The following is a 20061-nucleotide window of genomic DNA, read 5'->3' as shown; positions in this document are numbered from 1 at the left end:
TGGGTGGAGCTACGGAATACCAAAGGGCAGAAAGCGCTAGTGGGAGTTGTGTACAGGCCACCAAATAGTAGTAGTGAGGTTGGGGACAGCATCAAACAAGAAATAAGGGATGTGTGCAATAAAGGTACGGCAGTAATCATGGGCGACTGTAATTTGCATATAGATTGGGCTAACGAAACTGGTAGCAAAGCGGTGGAGGAGGATTTCCTGGAGTGTATTAGGGATGGTTTTCTCAACCAATATGTCGAGGAACCAACCAGAGGGCTGGCCATCCTAGACTGGGTATTGTGTAATGAGAAGGGACTAATTAGCAATCTTGTTGTGCGAGGCCCCTTGGGGAAGAGTGACCATAATATGGTAGAATTCTTTATTAAGATGGCGAGTGACACAGTTAATTCAGAGACTAGGGTCCTAAACTTAAGGAAAGGTAACTTTGACGGTATGAGGCGCGAATTGGCTGGATTAGACTGGCAAATGATACTTAAAGGGTTGACGTTGGATAGGCAATGGCAAACCTTTAAAGATCATATCGATGAACTTCAACAATTGTACATCCCTGTCTGGAGTAAAAATAAAATGGGGAAGGTGGCTCAACCGTGGCTAACAAGAGAAATTAAGGATAGTGTTAAATCCAAGGAAGAGGCATAGAAATTAGCCAGAAAAAGCAGCAAACCTGAGGACTGGGAGAAATTTAGAATTCAGCAGAGGAGGACAAAGGGTTTAATTCAGAGGGGGAAAATAGAGTACGAGAGGAAGCTTGCCAGGAACATAAAAACTGACTGCAAAAGCTTCTATAGATACGTGAAGAGAAAAAGATTAGTGAAGACAAACATAGGTCCCTTGCAGTCGGATTCGGGTGAATTTATAATGGGGAACAAAGAAATGGTAGACCAATTGAACAAATACTTTCGTTCTGTCTTCACGAAGGAAGACACAAATAACCTTCCGGATGTACTAGGGGACTGAGGATCTAGTGAGAAGGAGGAACTGAAGGATATCCTTATTAGGCGGGAAATTGTGTTACGGAAATTGATGGAATTGAAGGCCGATAAATCCCCGGGGCCTGATAGTCTACATCCCAGAGTACTTAAGGAAGTAGCCCTAGAAATAGTGGATGCATTGGTGATCATTTTCCAACAGTCTATCGACTCTGGATCAGTTCCTATGGACTGAAGGGTAGCTAATGTAACACCACATTTTTAAAAAGGAGGGAGAGAGAAAATGGGTAATTATAGACTGGTTAGCCTGACATCAGTAATGGGGAAAATGTTGGAAAATCATTAAGGATGAAATAGCAGCGCATTTGGAAAGCAGTGATAGGATCGGTCCAAGTCAGCATGGATTTATGAAAGGGAAATCATGCTTGACAAATCTTCTCGGATTTTTTGAGGATATAACTAGTAGAGTGGACAAGGGAGAACCAGTGGATGTGGTGTATTTGGACTTTCAAAAGGCTTTTGACAAGGTCCCACACAAGAGATTGTTGTGCAAAATCAAACCACATGGTATTGGGGGTAATGTACTGACGTGGATAGGGAACTGGTTGGCAGACAGGAAGCAGAGAGTCGGGATAAACGGATCACTTTTCAGAATGGCAGGCAGTGACTAGTGGAGTGCCGCAGGGCTCAGTGCTGGGACCCCAGCTCTTTACAATATACATTAATGATTTAGATGATGGAATTGAGTGTAATATCTCCAAGTTTGCAGATGACACTAAACTGGGTGGCGGTGTGAGCGGTGAGGAGGACGCTAAGAGGCTGCAGGGTGACTTGGACAGGTTAGGCAAGTGGGCAAATACATGGCAGATGCAATATAATGTGAATAAATGTGAGGTTATCCACTTTGAGGGCAAAAACACGAAGGCAGAATATTATCTGAATGGCGGCAGATTAGGAAAAGGGGAGGTGCAGCGAGACCTGGGTGTCATGGTTCATCAGTCATTGAAAGTTGGCATGCAGGTACAGCAGGCGGTGAAGAAGGCAAATGATATGTTGGCCTTCATAGCTAGGGGATTTGAGTATAGGAGCAGGGAAGTCTTACTGCAGTTGTACAGGGCCTTGGTGAGGCCTCACCTGGAATATTGTGTTCAGTTTTGGTCTCCTAATCTGAGGAATTACGTTCTTGCTATTGAGGGAGTGCAGCGAAGGCTCACCAGACTGATTCCAGGGATGGCTGGACTGACATATGAGAAGAGACTGGATCAACTGGGCCTTTATACACTGGAGTTTAGAAGGATGAGAGGGGATCTCATCGAAACTTCCAAGAATCTGACGGGACTGGACAGGTTGGATGCGGGAAGAATGTTCCAGATGTTGGGGAAGTCCAGAACCAGGGGACACAGTCTTAGGATAAGGGGCAGGCCATTTAGGACTGAGATGAGGAGAAACTTCTTCACTCAGAGAGTTGTCAACCTGTGGAATTCCCTGCCGCAGAGAGTTGTTGATGCCAGTTCATTGGATATATTCAAGAGGGAGTTAGATATGGTCCTTACGGCTAAAGGGATCAAGGGGTATGGAGAGAAAACAGGAAAGGGGTACTGAGGGAATGATCAGCCATGATCTCATTGAATGGTGGTGCAGACTCGAAGGGCCGAATGATCTACTCCTGCACCTATTTTCTATGTTTCTATGTTTCTATATTCAAATCTAAATCGTTGCTATATACCTAAAAAGCAAGGGACCCAGACTGAGCCCTGTGGAACTCCACTGGAAACCTCTTTCCAGTCACAAAAACATCCATCAACCATTACCCTTTGCTTCCTGCCTCTGAGCCAATTTTGGATCCAACTTGCCACTTTGCCCTGGATTCCATGGACTTTAACCTTCATGACCAGTCTACCATGTGGGACCTTATCAAAAGCTTTGCTAAAGTCCATATACACTACATCGTACGCACGACCCTCATGGTTACCTCCTCAAAAAATTCAATCAGGTTAGTTGTTACACTCAAAATAAATGGTCAGACCGAGTACTGTGTGTAATGAGCAAGTGTGACCTTAGCTCCTTTAGTGCAGGTAACTCGTGGGTGGCCTGTTTATATACTGTGTTCCCAACAGGTAGTCCCTCTGGTAGACAGGTGTGATGCAGGTTACAAGGGGTTAAATACATAATATCACTCCCCCCTGAAGTCAACAATACACTTATTTACAAGGTGAGACGATCTGGGGCTTTGTGCTCCCTTGTCGATCGTCTCGGTACAAATACTGGTGTGGTTGGGTTGGTCGGTTCTTCATTGGGCTGTTGGGCAGCCGGCCTTGCCGGGCTGCTGGAGATGATGAGTTCTGTTTCGTGGTCAACTATGATGTCAGTTGCCACTTGTGTGTGTGTGTTGGAAGGTCAAAGTTGGTGGTGTCCTCTTCAGGTTGTACGTAGCTGTTGGTGAACCGCAGTTTAATTTGGTCCAAGTGTTTTCTGTGCGTTTGTCCATTGGTCAGTTTGACCTGAAATACCCTACTCCCCTCTTTGGCTGTGACCGTGCCAGTGAGCCATTTGGGACCATGTCCATAATTGAGCACAAACACAGGATCATTGATCTCAATATCGCGTGACAAGTTTCCGCGGTCATGGGACACACTTTGTTGATGCCGCTTGTCCTCCACATGATCATATAGATCAGGGTGGACCAGAGAGAGCCTTGTTTGAAGCGCCCTTTTCATGAGCAGCTCAGCTGGGGGAATCCCGGTGAGTGAGTGGGGTCTGGTGCGGTAGCTGAGCAGTACTCGGTACAACCGGGTCTGCAGGGAGCCTGCCGACACACGTTTCAAGCTTTGCTTGATGGTCTGAACTGCCCGTTCTGCCTGGCCGTTGGATGCGGGCTTGAACGGCGCAGATGTGACATGTTTGATCCCATTGCGGGTCATGAATTCTTTGAATTCGGCACTGGTGAAGCACGGCCCATTGTCGCTGACTAGGACATCAGGCAGGCCGTGCATGGCAAATATAGCTCGTAGTCTTTCAATGGTGGCCGTGGACGTGCTTACAGACATTATTGCACATTCAATCCACTTTGAGTAAGCGTCCACGACAACCAAAAGCATTTTGCCTAGGAATGGGCCCGCATAGTCGACATGGATCCTCGACCACGGTTTGGATGGCCAGGACCACAAACTTAGCAGTGCCTCTCTGGGTGCATTATTCAACTGAGAGCAAGTGTTGCACTGGCACACATGACTCTAAATCTGAGTCGATGCCAGGCCACCACACGTGGGATGTGGCTATGGCTTTCATCATCACTATGCCTGGGTGGGAGCTGTGCAGTTCGCAAATGAATGTGTCTCTACCTTTCTTGGGCAAGATTACACAATTGCCCCACAAAAGACAGTCCACCTGCAGGGACAGCTCATCTTTGCGTCTGTGGAATGTTTTCACAAAGGAAAGGGGCAATGCAGATACTGCTATCGAGGAGGAGTGTGATATTCTGGATGAAATAAATATAACGAGAAAGGAAGTATTAAGGGATTTAACAGCTTTAAAAGTAGATAAGTCCCCAGGCCCGGATGAAATGTATCCCAGGCTGTTGAGCGAAGTAAAAGAGGAAATAGCAGAGGCCTTGACCATCATTTTCCAGTCCTCTTTGGATTTGGGCATGGTGCTGGAGGATTGGAGGACCCGCTAATGTAGTACCCTTGTTTAAGAAGGGAGAAAGGGATAGGCCGAGTAATTACAGGCCTGTCAGCCTAACCTCAGTGGTGGGAAAATTATTGGACAAAATCCTGAAAGACAGGATAAATCTATATTTGGAAAGGCAAGGATTAATTAGGGACAGTCAGCACAGATTTGTTTAGGGAAGATCGTGTTTGACTAATGTTATGTATTTAAACCCCTTGTAACCCGCATCACACCTGACCACCAGAGGGCCTACCTGTTGGAGTCCCAAGGGATCCCAGCATCCCTTGGGAGCACAGTATATAAACAGGCCACCCACGAGGTACCTACGCTCTGGAACTATAATAAAGGAGCTAAGGTCACACTTGCTCATTACACATAGTACTCGATCTGACCATTTATTATGAGTGTAACAATTGGCGACGAGGTAACGAACAATCGCGCGAAAATGCAAAGAACAGTCGGTATCGTGGAGAATTTCTCAGAGGGGGACGATTGGGAGGCCTTTGTGGAGAGACTCGACCAATATTTCGTGGCTAACGAGCTGGAAGGGACGAGAACGCGACCAAACGAAGGGCGATCCTCCTAACTGTCTGTGGGGCAACAACCTATGGCCTCATGAAGAATCTCCTGGCCCCAGCAAAACCAACAGAGAAATCCTACGAAGAACTGTGTACGGTGGTCCGGGAGCACCTAAATCATAAAGAAAGCGTTTTGATGGCGAGATATCGGTTCTACACATGTCAACGATCGGAGGGCCAGGAAGATGCGAGCTACGTCGCCGAACTAAAGCGCCTTGCAGGACATTGTGAGTTTGAGGGATTCCAAGAACAAATGCTCGGAGACTTTTTTGTACTGGGCATCGGACATCAGACAATCCTTCGCAAACTGTTGAGTGTAGAAACTCCGAATCTGAGTAAAGCCATAACGATAGCCCAGGCATTTATGTCGACCAGCGACAACACCAAGCAGATTTCGCAGAACAAAGAAGTTTCAGCCAGTACTGTAGATAAAGTAACGTCGGTTTTGAGCAGAAATGTACAGGGCAGAACGTACACGCCGGCTGCTGTGGCCCGACCTGAATTGACCCAGAGTCCGCCATCATCTGTTAATGCGAGGCAGTTAACACCCTGTTGGCGCTGCGGGAGTGATTATCGGCCCCATCAATGCCGCTTTAAGCACTATGCGTGCAACGAATGTGCAGGCGAGCTGCAAACCCTGCAAACCACCACGTTGCAGAGGAAGATCGATCCACAGTGGATCAGACTGAATTGGAAACTCGTACGGAGGAGGCAGAGGTGTACGGGGTACATATGTTCACGACAAAATGCTCACCAATAATGTTGAAAGTAGAACTGAACGATATTCCAGTGTCTATGGAGCTGGACACAGGGGCAAGTCAATCCATAATGAGTAAAACAGCCTTCGACAGGCTGTGGGGAAAGAAGGCACACAGGCCCAAGCTCAGCCCCATTCACACTAAACTAAAGACTTACACCAAGGAACTAATCCCTGTAATTGGCAATGCTGAAGTCAAGGTCTCCTATGACGAAGCAGTACACGAACTCCCGCTGTGGATTGTGCCAGGGGATGGCCCCACATTGTTTGGCAGAAGCTGGCTGGGGAAAATCTGCTGGAACTGTGACGACATCCGAGCGCTCTCATCCGTCGACGACACCGCATGTACCCAGGTTCTAAGCAAATTCCCTTCGTTATTCGAGCCAGGCATTGGAAGTTTCTCGGGGGCAAAAGTGCAGATCCATTTGGTTCCCGGTACGCGACCCCATCCACCACAAGGATCGAGCGGTACCGTACATGATGCGTGAAAAAGTGGAAATCAAGCTGGACAAGCTGCAACATGAACGCATCATTGCGCCGGTGAAATTCAACGACTGGACCAGTCCGATTGTCCCGGTACTCAAGGAGGACGGTACGGTTAGAATTTGCGGGGACTATAAAGTAACGATTAACAATTTTTCGCTGCAGGACCAGTACCCGCTACCCAAGGCAGATGACCTATTCACGACCCTGGCTGGAGGGAAGACATTCACCAAGCTGGACCTGATCTCGGCCTACATGACGCAGGAGCTGGAGGAGTCTTTGAATGGCCTCATCTGCATCAACACACACAAAGGTCTATTTATCTACAACCGGTGCCCGTTTGGGATTCGGTCAGCCACAGTGATCTTCCAGCGGAACATGGAAAGCCTGCTAAAGTCGGTTCCTTGCACAGTGGTTTTCCAGGACACCATGGAGCACCTGAAGAATCTGGAGGAGGTTCTTAGTCTGTTGGATCGCATGGGGCTCAGGTTGAAACGCTCGAAGTGTGTTTTCCTGGCACAGGACGTCGAATTCTTAGGAAGGAGAATTGCAGCAGATGGCATCAGACCCACCGACGCCAAGACGGAGGCCATCAAGAACGTGCCGCGACCACGGAACGTGACGGAGCTGCGGTCGTTCCTGGGATTCCTCAACTATTTTGGTCATTTCCTACCTGGGTTAAGCACCCTGCTAGAACCCCTACATGCGCTACTGCGCAAGGGAGACGACTGGGTATGGGGGAATTCACAAGAGGCTGCCTTTAAGAAAGCCAGAAATTTATTGTGTTGTAACAAACTGCTTGTCCTGTATAACCCATGTAAACGATTAGTGTTAGCTTGCGATGCGTCATCATACGGGGTCGGGTGTGTGTTACAACAGGCTAATGAATCGGGAATTTTGCAACCGGTTGCGTATGCATCCAGGAGTTTGCCCAAGGCCGAAAGGGCCGACAGCATGGTTGAAAAAGAGTCTCTGGCGTGCGTTTACGGGATAAAAAAAATGCACCAGTAGTTATTTGGCCTCAAGTTGAGCTTGAAACTGACCACAAGCCGCTCATATCGCTATTCTCGGAGAGCAAAGGGATTAATACCAATGCCTCTGCCCGCATCCAAAGATGGGTGCTCACGCTGTCGGCATACAACTATGTAATCCGCCACAGACCGGGCACGGAGAACTGCGCAGATGCTCTCAGTCGGCTACCATTGCCCATCACTGGGGTGGAAATGGCACAGCCAGCGGACTTGCTCATGGTCATGGAGGCATTCGAGAACAAGAAGTCCCCCGTCACAGCCCGCCAGATCAGGACCTGGACCAGCCAGGCTCCTTTACTGTCCCTGGTAAAAAAAACTGTGTCCTCCATGGGAGCTGGTCCAATGTCCCAGTTTCGGTTCTACACATGTCAACGATCGGAGGGCCAGGAAGATGCGAGCTACGTCGCCGAACTAAAGCACCTTGCAGGACATTGTGAGTTTGAGGGATTCCGAGAACAAATGCTCGGAGACTTTTTTGTACTGGGCATCGGACATCAGACAATCCAGGAATATTGATCTGCCAAACCTGCCCCTCTTTCAGCCATGTTTCTGTAATGGCTATAATGTCACACTCCCAAGTGTCTACCTGTGCTCTTAACTCATCCGCCTTATTCGCTATACTCCTTGCATTAAAGTATATACCATTTAGCACAGGAAGACCTCCTTGCTAACTACTTACGAAGCCCTGTTTCCTCTGCCTTACAGATTTGCTTTCCAGATTCTTGCTATCCAATTTCTGCTTTACTTCCTTCCCCTTTGAATTTGTTCTCAGGTTTCCATCCCCCTGCCAAGCTAATTTAAACTCTCCCCAACAGCACTAGCAAAACTCCCCGCGAGGATATTGGTCCCGGCGCTGTTGAGGTGCAACCCGTCCGGTTTGTACAGATCCCATCTCCCCCAGAGGCGGTCCCAATGCCTCAGGAATTTAAAGCCCTCCCTCCTACACCAGCTTTCCAGCCACGTGTCCATCCTCTCTATCCTTCTATTCTTATACTCATTAGCACGTGGCACCGGTAGTAACCCGGAGATTACTACCTTTGAGGCCCTACCCTTTAATTTTCTTCCTAACTCCCTGAATTCTGCCTGTAGGACTTCATCCCTCTTTTATACCTATGTCGTTGGTCCCGATATGGACCACGACCTCGAGCTGTTTACCCTCCCCCCCAGGATACCCTGCGTCCGTTCTGTGACATCCTTGACCCTGGCACCAGGAAGGCACCAAACCATTCTGGAGTCAAGTCTACGGCCACAGAAACGCCTGTCTGTTCCCCTAACTATAGAATCCCATATAACTAGAGCTCTTTTGTTCTTCGTCCCTCCCCCCTGTGCAGCTGAGTCACCCGTGGTGCCTTGGAATTGGCTCTGGCTGCACTCCCCAGAGGCACCATCATCCTTACCGATACTCAAAAGTGAATATCGGTTTGAAAGCGAGTTGGACTCACGGGGGGACTCCCCTGCCTAGCATTCTTACTACGTCTGGTGGTCACCCACTTCCCCTCTACCTGCACGCTTTTAAGCTGCGGGGTGACCACTTCCTGAAACCTGCTATCCAAGTAGTTCTCAGCCTCGCAGATGCACCTTATTGACTCCACCCGACGTAGAGGGAGCTTTACTCTGTATCTAACCCCATGCTGTACCTGTCCTGGGAGTGATTGATGGGACAGTGTAGAGTGAGCTTTACTCTGTATCTAACCCCGTGCTGTACCTGCCCTGGGAGTGTTTGATGGGACAGTGTAGAGGGAGCTTTACTCTGTATCTAACCCCGTGCTGTACCTGCCCTGGGAGTGTTTGATGGGACAGTGTAGAGGGAGCTTTACTCTATCTAACCACGTGCTGTACCTGCCCTGGGAGTGTTTGATGGGACAGTGTAGAGGGAGCTTTATTCTATCTAACCTATGCTATACCTGCTCTGGGAGTGTTTGATGGAACAGTGTAGAGGGAACTTTACTCTGTATCTAACCCGTGCCCTGGGAGTGTTTGATGGGACAGTGTATAGAAGAACATAAGAAATAGGAGCAGGAGTCAGCCATTTGGCCCCTCGAGCCTGCTCAGCCATTCAATAAGATCATGATCATGGACTCAGCTCCACTTCCCTGCCCGCTCCCCATAACCCTTTACTCCTTTATCGCTCAAAAATCTGTCTATCTCAGCCTTAAATATATTCAATGACCCAGCCTCCACAGCTCTCTGGGACAGAGAATTCCACAGATTTACAACTCTCTGAGAGAAGAAATTTCTCATCTCAGTTTTAAATGGGTGGCCCCTTATTCTAAGACTATGTCCCCTAGTTTTAGTTCCCCCTATGAGTGGAAATATCTTCTCTACATCCACCTTGTCAAGCCCTCTCATTATCTTATAAGTTTCAATAAGATCACTTCTCATTCTTCTGAATTCCAATGAGTAGAGGCCCAACCTACTCAACCTATCCTCGTAAGTCAACCCCCTCATCTCCGGAATCAACCTAGTGAACCTTCTCTGAACAGCCTCCAATACAAGTATATCCTTCCTTAAATACGGAGACCAAAACTGTACGCAGTACTCTTGGTGTGGCCTCACCAATACCCTGTACAGTTGTAGCAGGACTTCTCTGCTTTTATACTCTATCCCTCTTGCAATAAAGGCCAACATTCCATTCGCCTTCCTGATTACTTGCTGTACCTGCATAATAACTTTTTGAGTTTCATGCACAAGGACCCCCAGGTCCCTCTGTACTGCAGCACTTTGCAATTTTTCTCCATTTAAATTATAATTTGCTTTTCTATTATTTCTGCCAAAGTGGATAACTTCACATTTTCCCACATACTCCATCTGCCAAATATTTGGCCACTCACTTAGCCTTTGCAGATTTTTTGTGTCCTCTCCACAATTTGCTTTCCCACCCATCTTTGTATTATCAACAAACTTGGCTACATTACACTCTGTCCCTTCATCCAATTCATTAACATAGATTGTAAATAGTTGAGGACCCAGCACCGATCCCTGTGGCACCCCACTAGTTACTGTTGCCAACCGGAAAATGACCCATTTATCCCAATTCTCTGTTTTCTGTTCGTTAACTAATCCTCGACACATGCTAATATGTTACCCCCAACCCCGTGAGCTTTTATCTTGTGCAGTAACCTCTTATGTGGCACCTTATCGAGTGCCTTCTGGAAATCCAAATACACCACATCCACTGGTTCCCCCTTATCCACCCTGCTCATTACATCCTCAAAGAATTCCAGAAAATTTGTCAAACATAATTTCCCTTTCATAAAACTATCTTATGTTCTGATGTTCTTAACCCGTGCTGTATCTGCCCTGGGATTGTTTGATGGGACAGTGTAGAAGGAGCTTTACTCTGTATCTAGCCCCTGCTGTACCTGCCCTGGGAGTGTTTGATGGGACAATGTAGAGGGAGCTTTACTCTGTATCTAACCCGTGCTGTACCTGCCCTGGGAGTGTTTGATGGGACAGTGTAGAGGGAGCTTTACTCTGTATCTAACCCCCTGTACCTGCCCTGGGAGTGTTTGATGGGATAGTGTAGAGGGAGCTTTACTCTGTATCTAACCCCCTGTACCTGCCCTGGGAGTGTTTGATGGGACAGTGTAGAGGGAGCTTTACTCTGTATCTAACCACCTGTACCTGCCCTGGGAGTGTGTGATGGGACAGTGTAGAGGGAGCTTTACTCTGTATCTAACCCGTGCTGTACCTGCCCTGGGAGTGTTTGATGGGACAGTGTAGAGGGAGCTTTACTCTGTATCTAACCCGTGCTGTACCTGCCCTGGGAGTGATTGATGGGACAGTGTAGAGGGAGCTTTACTCTGTATCTAACCCATGCTGTACCTGCCCTGGGAGTGTTTGATGGGACAGTGTAGAGGGAGCTTTACTCTGTATCTAACCCCCTGTACCTGCCCTGGGAGTGTTTGATGGGACAGTGTAGAGGGAGCTTTACTCTGTATCTAACCACCTGTACCTGCCCTGGGAGTGTTTGATGGGATAGTGTAGAGTGAGCTTTACTCTGTATCTAACCCCCTGTACCTGCCCTGGGAGTGTTTGATGGGACAGTGTAGAGGGAGCTTTACTCTGTATCTAACCCCCTGTACCTGCCCTGGGAGTGTGTGATGGGACAGTATAGAGGGAGCTTTACTCTGTATCTAACCACCTGTACCTGCCCTGGGTGTGTTTGATGGGATAGTGTAGAGAGAGCTTTACTCTATATCTAACCCCCTGTACCTGCCCTGGGAGTGTTTGATGGGACAGTGTGGAGGGAGCTTTACTCTGTATCGAACCCCCTGTACCTGCCCTGGGAGTGTTTGATGGGACAGTGTAGAGGGAGCTTTACTCTGTATCTAACCCCCTGTACCTGCCCTGGGAGTGTTTGATGGGATAGTGTAGAGGGAGCTTTACTCTGTATCTAACCCCCTGTACCTGCCCTGGGAGTGTTTGATGGGACAGTGTAGAGCGAGCTTTACTCTGTATCTAACCCCCTGTACCTGCCCTGGGAGTGTTTGATGGGACAGTGTAGAGGGAGCTTTACTCTGTATATAACCCCCTGTACCTGCCCTGGGAGTGTGTGATGGGACAGTATAGTGGAACCTTCCAGAGACCAGGCACAATCCCACAGAGCAAATCAGTGAATTTGGCCACTCTGGTCTGCTCACCAGGCAGCAACTTGCATTAACTTAATTTTTTAAACGCTCTGACTTTGCTTCAGAGAAGTGAGAAGTAGATAAAAGGAGTTAAGGAAGTCGATTCCAAGCCAAAGGGGAAAGATTTGGAAGGATGATTGAAAGCTTCGCTGAAAAAATATTGTGATTGGTTGAGAAGGTTTTTGAAGGGGAGGCGATGGTGCAGTGTTCTAAGGACCGAGTTCGAGAGCGGGGCTGAGGCGGCCGAAGGCTCTGCTTCCAAATGTTGGGAAGAGGAGGGTGGCTGGATGTACAGAAGGCCTGAGGCAGAGGACTGAATGGTGTGGGAGGGGTCACAAGGTTGGTGTAAATTGCGTAGAAAGGGTGTGGCATGATTACGGAGGGATTGAAGACTAAGTTGAAGTGATTGGGGGACAAGAATCCAGTGTGGGTTAGTGATCATGGGGATGAATGGGTGAGTGGGACCTCGTTTGACATGGGATATGGGCAGTAACGTTTTAAACTCGTTAAGTACCTGGATGATGGGAGACTGACTAGGAGGACATTTGCAGGAATCAAGTCGAGAGGTGAGAAAGGCACGGATAAGAGTTTCAGTGATGGAAGGGCTTGTGAGATGGGCCATGTTACTGAGGTGGAATAAATGGTCTTGGTGATGGATAGGAGATGGGTTCGAAACTCAGATCAGGGTCAAACAGGACGCCCAGGTTTGGCAGTTTGGTTCAGCATTAGCAAATGACTCGGTAGGTTAGAGCCAGTGACATGGAGCTGGGAGGTGACAGCACATTCAAGGAACTTAGAGAGGAAGGGGACATTTGAGTTGGGGTGGTAATTGGAGACAACAGATGAGTTTATGGTGTGGCTTTTTTTGTGGGGAACAATTTTGAAAGGAAGCGGGCCAATGCCTCTGTACAAAGCGAGTTATTTGCAGTGTCAGCTAGCATAGGGCCCAGGGGGATAATTGAGTGGTGAGGACTCTGATAGGGGAGTGGATCTGGGGAGCAGAAGGAGGATCACATGCAAGAGATGCTTTTTGGAGAGGGCGTGGGTGGGGTGGGAGGGAGATGGATGAGAAACTACACCTTCTTATGGCAAGTTGGAAAATCAAATGGGTGTATAACACATCAAGGGGGACATGAAGGAAAAAGAAAGACTTGCATTTATATAGCGCCTTTCACGACCACCGGACGTCTCAAAGCGCTTTACAGCCAATCAAGTACTTTTGGAATGCAGTCACTGTTGTAATGTGGGAAACACGGCAGCCAATTGCGCACAGCAAGCTCCCACAAACAGCAAGGTGATGATGACCAGATAATCTGTTTTTTGTTAGTTGATTGAAGGATAAATATTGGCCAGGAGGGGGAAATTCACGTTTAAACTACGTACAACTGTAGTTAAATCTATTTTCTTACAATGTATTTTTTCCTCTTTAAATTAAAACCAGGAAAATGTTAAAACTTTGCTGTGAGAGGTCTGGTCTGAAGGGTAATATAGCAACAAGAACAGGATTAAGGGTTTCTGTGAACTGGGCAGGGTGTCATTACTTATTTACAAAGGCCATTATTAACCTGTTGCAGATTCTAATTGTTGTACTGCTTTTCATTTCCAAATGCCCATGAGTGTGTTTGTCTTAACATGAATAACCTGTAATAGGCAGTTGATGTATCACCCAGACAGTCTAAGCTACGTTGAACCCATGTGAAGCCTTTGGATCGCTGGAGGTGTTCAGGACTTATTAACACCAGGCAGTGTGTTTCTAGATCACAGGCCATGCTCACCCCAGCTTTAGAAGAGCAGCTGCTCACATTCAGCAATGATTTTCCGTTGTGGATTTCACATCCACTGGGAAATCGGCAGTTTGGTAACACACTCGTTTTATTTAAAACACAACAGTCAGAGAGGAAGACCTTCCACTCTTCCATCTGAAGTGTTGTTGTGACAACCTTTCCTCGCATCCTCTATTTGGTTCCACATATGCAGTTAAGGAACTATAACTGGCCTTGAATGAAAATACACACTGCTCTGTCTGTCTTACTCTTTTTTAAAAAGATGTTCATTTATTTTTTAGAGCAAGGCGCTCCAATGCAGACAGAGGTGATGGCAACCCCGGCAGCAGCAGTCCCCCCACCACAGTGAGGCGAACCATCTGGAGCAAGACGCAGCAGTCTATCTGAAGGAATATGATGTTCCCAAGTGTACCAGCGTGAAGAGCAGTTTGGGTGGATATGTTGAGATGCTCTCTTTCGCAGTATAAAAGAAACAGCAAATCTGATCATTAATGGAGGTGATTTTAATGTCAGTATTGTAAGAGGTGATGTGTACACTGCAAACTGACACTGCTACACAGACCAATGTAAAACTCATTGTATAATATTCTGCTATATTACTAATGCATACACACCATCCACATACTCCATTTGAACAACATCTGACATCTTTTGAAACGAAGTTCTATTGCAAATATACCAAACTGTCATCATTAATTTGGGTGAGCATGCCCCTATTCTTTGTTCAATGCATTGTTGACTGTTGCTATTTTCCATATTGTGTTAATTGTGAAATATCTTTTTGTGCCAATTTGGGGGAAATTTGATGCTGAGAAGACAATAGCTGGCTGAAAATTTTTTAATTTTGTTTTTGCTTTACAATCAGCAGTTTACATACTAAGTATTTCTGCCATTGATCCTGGTCCATTTTAGAAGCGTGCTGATATTGTCAGGTTGGCCTATGGCTAAGCCACAAGTTCAAAATTCCAAGTTTTGTCCATGTGGGACATCATACTTCAATACTTTGTTTTCCATTTTGATTCAAAATGTCAGTCAGCAAGTTCCAAAGTAATTGTGGTAGAATGTGAGATTAGGACTAGGGCAAAGGAGAAGGAAGACTGTGACCAGTGAGAAGTGGTTCAGGAGAGAAAGATGTACAAGTAGGGCTAGGACAGGGGCTTTAAATCTGAAGTTTCAGTGTCAGACCCCTGTAAGAAGAAAGTTTTCAGGCTTAAGCACCTCATTCCAGTCCTGCTTCCAGGCCTTTTGTGACTTGGGGAAAAGAGCTTAGCTTCCTTTGATATTGATTGGCTGAATGTATCAGTGTTTCATTTTAGATAAAATCATTTCAGTAGCAAAGATCCTCTGGCAGATGGCAGCATTGCTTCTCAGTGGTGTCTGGTTATTTGTTTTCTAGTTTTTGTTCCTCATGAGGGTGAAGAAATCCCAATATTGGATGTTTGTATTGTTGGGACTTCACCTAAACCCAGAATTGCAACAAACACAGACTATGGGGGAGATCTTCCTGGGTCTTCACCTGAACACTCCATCACCTGAGTGCACTGAGCACTGAACAGTCAAGTGGGTCAGAGCACAGACCGAGGGAAATCTCCCCTCCTCTTTCAGGTTATTAAACGTTTTTCTATCCGAGCAGCTTTCGTAGCTGATCTTCCTGAAAGCAGTATGATTTCAAACAGGGGAGGATGCACCAAACCTCCTGATGTCGCAATGATTCTTTGTGTCCTGAGTATTGTGTAAGTTAATAAAGGTTGGTGTTCTGTGGCTGTTCATTCGTGTTAGTAACTGAAGGACTTGCTGTTTCCAAAGGAAGAATGAGGCCAATTCTGATATTGGTTGATGTAAGGCTTTCTGTTCCAGACACCATTTCATCAATTGCTATGTGTAGAGGGGGTCTCAGAGCATCTTAGACTACACAGTGTTCTGTCAAGAAAGTACAGTCACCAATGAATTTGTTCAGAAGAGAGTCGTAAATAAAAGATCAGGCACGATTTGATTCCAGTTATATTGCAAGTAAAATTTTATGATTTAAGCAAACGTTTGGGGTTTTGCACTCCCCTTTAAAGAGTGGCATAAAGCACTACCCATTTAAGTATTTGGGTCCTTTTTTGTAGTAATATTTTCTCAGAATGCCGATCGTTTTGGCACCGAGAAGCAGTTGGTCACATCCCCTGTCCGTCCATCCCCCCCGCCCCCATAATAGCAAAATCTTTGCTCAATCCAAATGTCCAATTGCTCAACTCTATGATATTGGGCAGATTCCACAATTTGGCCTCCTGCTGTTCTCATCATTTTATATGGGACTTTTTCCACCCAGAAAAGAAGAAAGTTTAAATATGTTTTTTTTTGTATTGTGGTTTTGTTTGTGAAACAAAAATTGAGAGCTTTGACCTTGCTATGGGATTGTTTCGTACACCCCACTGAAGGGATTATTGGCACAGCATGACACGATTGTTACTGGTTTTAACTCGTACAAATGCATCCAGGGACACATACATGCACGCAGACACAGACAGACACACACACACGCGCAGGCACAGACACGCACACTGACATGCACACGCAAGCACAGACAGACAGACATACGCATGCGCGCACACATACGCAGGCACAGACACACACACAAACAGAGACACACACACACACACACATGCAAACACACAAGCACAGACACACATGCGCGCACAAAAACAGTTTAAGAATACATATCTGTATAGGTCCTGTAGCCGCAGCTTTCTGTTTGTATTCTCTGGAATGGGTCGTTACTTGTGCTTGAAACTGATTGAATTCCTAATATTTTACCATTGAACTGCTACGGTTACTGTATCATAGCAATCCTGCCCAGTCTTTTCTAATGTCGATGCCATTGTCAGAACAGTTAGCACAGTGGAGAATGGCTGTTCATGTACTGTAAGCTGGAATTAGAAGCAACTGACCTACAGTGCCCTTGGGTACTGGATGGAATATTGAACTAAGTTCTTCCAGTACTAGTGAAGAATTTTACCTGAGGAATAAGCTCCTCACTACACTAGAGATTAGTAAATGTGTCTGATCATTCTGTTTTTGATAGATTTCAGCCCCTTCCCCCGCCCTGTAGCATTTTATTGAGGAAGTTTTAGCTGGATAGTCACAGTAATACTAATGCAGTCATTTCCAAAGTGGTGCCAATAGTTTGTTTAGTTGAAAGCCCTCAGCTCTCCTGTGCTTCGAGTCTGTTCTTAATCCTAAACTAAATTTGAAAAAAAAAGGGGGTTGGGATGATACCACAATGTTTGTTACCCATTTAAGTATGGCCAAGGAATGCTGGGAATAGAGCAGGTTTACAGAGAGGAGGATGCCTATTTTAGGAATCGACTAGAACCATCTTCAGTGACTTCACTTCTTGCAGAATGAAGAGGTAAAGAATTGTCTTTGTTTCAAGCTGTGGAAATGTTGCTGTGCTCTCCCAGCCCACTGAAATCCAGGTTATCTTATTCCTCTCTCTGAGTAGTTCCTACAAACATTGAAAAATACTTTACAAAACAAAATCCAGAAATTTCAAAATTAGAGAAAGATAGACCTTTTTTTCTGAAGCTGAAGGGGGTAGAAATCTGTCAGATACAGCATCCGGACTGAGACTAAATTAACAAGAAACAACGCGCATTTGAGATGGCCTCGTCTCTATCCCATCAGGATAGTCTTATTCTTTTGTTCTCACTTTTTTTCAGTTCTAGAAGCTTGTAATGTTAAATAAGCTTAGTTACACTTAACATGACTAGTGCTATTCACATGCAGTGAGGTCCTATTCTCCCAAGCGTGGAGCAGTTTCCCCAGTAACATCTCCTGGTGATAATCTGTCCTTCAACGTCAAATTTGAGAAATAATCCAGTGTCTTTTCTTATTAATCTGTTCCTCCTGCCATTTTAACAAGCAGAGTTCCAGTTGACTGAATCATGTAGGTAGCTCCACAAGCATCATAGATGCCAGAGTGCCAGCTGTCTATGGTGGGATTGCCCATTCTCATTCAGAAGTTGGGTGTTGTGCCACCAGTGGTCCAGTCCTATCCTGGCCGTCCAACCCTGTGAAAGAGCAGAGCAGTTGGGGCACTTAATATGCTTACTTCAACTGGGGGGGGATTTTTGTATTTTTCACCAGGTGAAAAACGGTTGATCGTGAATTGATGAGCCTGATTTTCTTTTGCACCAGTGGAAGTAGGGAGTGTAAAACAGGCTACTGAGTTGCTATCATCCGATGATAAAATCCCCCCCGCCCCCCATACCCTCTTTGGTTGGAGAGTAAAATCCTGGAGTGCCTAAACTGAATGGCTTCATTGTTTACTAAATGAATGTATGTGTTGTTCTATAAGGACCAGTGACCCCATAAGGCCAATTTTAACTGTCGGCGGAGAACCCATTCTTGCTGGCGGGAAGATAGGACCTTGTTTCCACTCCACTAGCTAACTGCAGCCATCAAACGAGAGAACTCCTTGCCCCACAGAATCTCTGGCAAAAAATAATTTGGGGCCTTATCTTGAGCACAAATGGGCAGGAGGTGGGCAGAGCTACCCATTTGTATCTGCAAATTATAATTGTTGTTGACAGTTGGTGTAGGACTTGATCTGCACCATTGAATGAGGCTCCCTACTGATTCAGCCAAGCACCTGCACCGTCCTCGTAAAGGCCCCAAACAAAATGGTGACGGGCAAGATTGGAGCAGGAAGTGCCTGGCCTCCCAATCTCGCTGGGTGAACCGAGTTCAAATTGGCCCTGATATCTCCAAATACCATAGGTGTTACTAGTAGTGATGTTAGGTGGGAATCGCATGACTGGGAGTCTGACCTGTGTACACTTTTTGTTTAAAACATAGCATTTTTTATTGTATATTTGCTCATTTCTATATTAATATTTTACTATTTTTATGTTGGAATTGCCCATGTGTGTTCTATGCTGGCTGCATATATCTGTGCTGTACATTCCCTGTTCTCAGCACACTAAAAATTAGAAATATTTTTTTAATAGGGTTTGAAGCAAATTTTTGAAACAAACCAGTGTTTTGTGATCGATTAGACGGACTTAACTGCCGCTTCCGTCTATATTCAACTCATTCATTATACATTCTGAAAATTGCAGTATTATCTGAATATTTTCAAAACCTTTCCTGGAATTCATTTAATTGGGCGTGAAGGAATCCATTCTGGGTTTTTTTAAACCATGAAAGTATATGAATTGAAGACTGTATCATATGTTGACATTTGTATCTGTTACAATCATTTGAAGTCTTCCCCTCACTGATGTAATGGGTAGTGAGGTGTCACCTTTCAAACTTACCTTCTGGCTCATATTGCCTAAGAAAGTTGATTCATTTTAATGTGTTATGACAGTCTGATGTTAACACAGATTATCTAAGTGTAAAACAAAGTCTCGTCAAGCCCTTAAAAATGGACTGTTCTTTTTACGAATTGACAAATTTCAATTGTAGTGTTTTGTCAAAATGTATTTAGTCTGTAACTCTGTAGTCTGTGTAGCTTTCGCTATCATGGGAAACTGCTAAGGAATAAACTGTACTTATTAAATATCAGCAGTACTGTATTTATTTTATGCTCTATCACCAAGTTCCAAGGAATGTTAAATTTAACCCTTTTATTACGTTCTCACTTGTCGTCCCGTGTGTGTCTCCATTAATGGATACTGTACTTTCCACCCAGACCCTCCCTGCAGCTCGGAAGGTTTGCTGAGCTTGGGGTAAAGGTGGATTGACTTGTGGAATATGATTTCAAGGATTTTAGTTCCGACTTCTCACTCTGGTCTAGCAGTGGTTCCCATAAACGGGCTGTTGCCTTCTACATTTTTTATATTCTGACTTGTTGCAGAAATCTGCTTCCTGGATTTAAAGTAAACTATTTCACTACCAAATGCTCTTCAAAATGGTGGCTATTACTGTTATATATGTGGACTTGTATTTACTCTATACAGCCATCAGAGGGCTCATCCCCTGGAGTCCCCAGGGATCCCATAATCCCTTGGCAGCACAAGTATTCAAGGAGGCTTCACAGGTTTAAATTAAAAGTAGGACCTCAAAAGTAGTAATCTCGGGATTGCTACCAGTGCCACTTGCTAGTCAGAGTAGGAATCGCAGGATAGCTCAGATGAATACGTGGCTTGAGCAATGGTGCAGCAGGGAGGGATTCAAATTCCTGGGGCATTGGAACCGGTTC

General features: G+C 45.7%; 1 protein-coding gene across 4 annotated transcripts in view; it reads left to right on the top strand.

Annotated features, from left to right (window-relative positions):
* LOC139240875 (SWI/SNF complex subunit SMARCC2-like) overlaps positions 1 to 19419 on the top strand; it is an 875893-nt gene extending 856474 nt beyond the window's left edge. For all 4 annotated transcript variants that reach the window (XM_070869382.1, XM_070869381.1, XM_070869383.1 and 1 more), the window contains exon 28: positions 14153 to 19419. In XM_070869382.1, coding sequence (XP_070725483.1) covers positions 14153 to 14220 — 68 coding nt within the window. In that variant the 3' untranslated portion in view covers positions 14221 to 19419. The remainder of the gene's footprint in view (positions 1 to 14152) is intronic.
* The last annotated feature ends 642 nt before the right edge of the window (positions 19420 to 20061 follow it).

The sequence above is a fragment of the Pristiophorus japonicus genome, chromosome X (assembly GCF_044704955.1).
Source record: "Pristiophorus japonicus isolate sPriJap1 chromosome X, sPriJap1.hap1, whole genome shotgun sequence".
Classification (NCBI taxonomy): domain Eukaryota; kingdom Metazoa; phylum Chordata; class Chondrichthyes; family Pristiophoridae; genus Pristiophorus; species Pristiophorus japonicus.
This window is presented reverse-complemented; position numbering and strand designations above follow the sequence as displayed.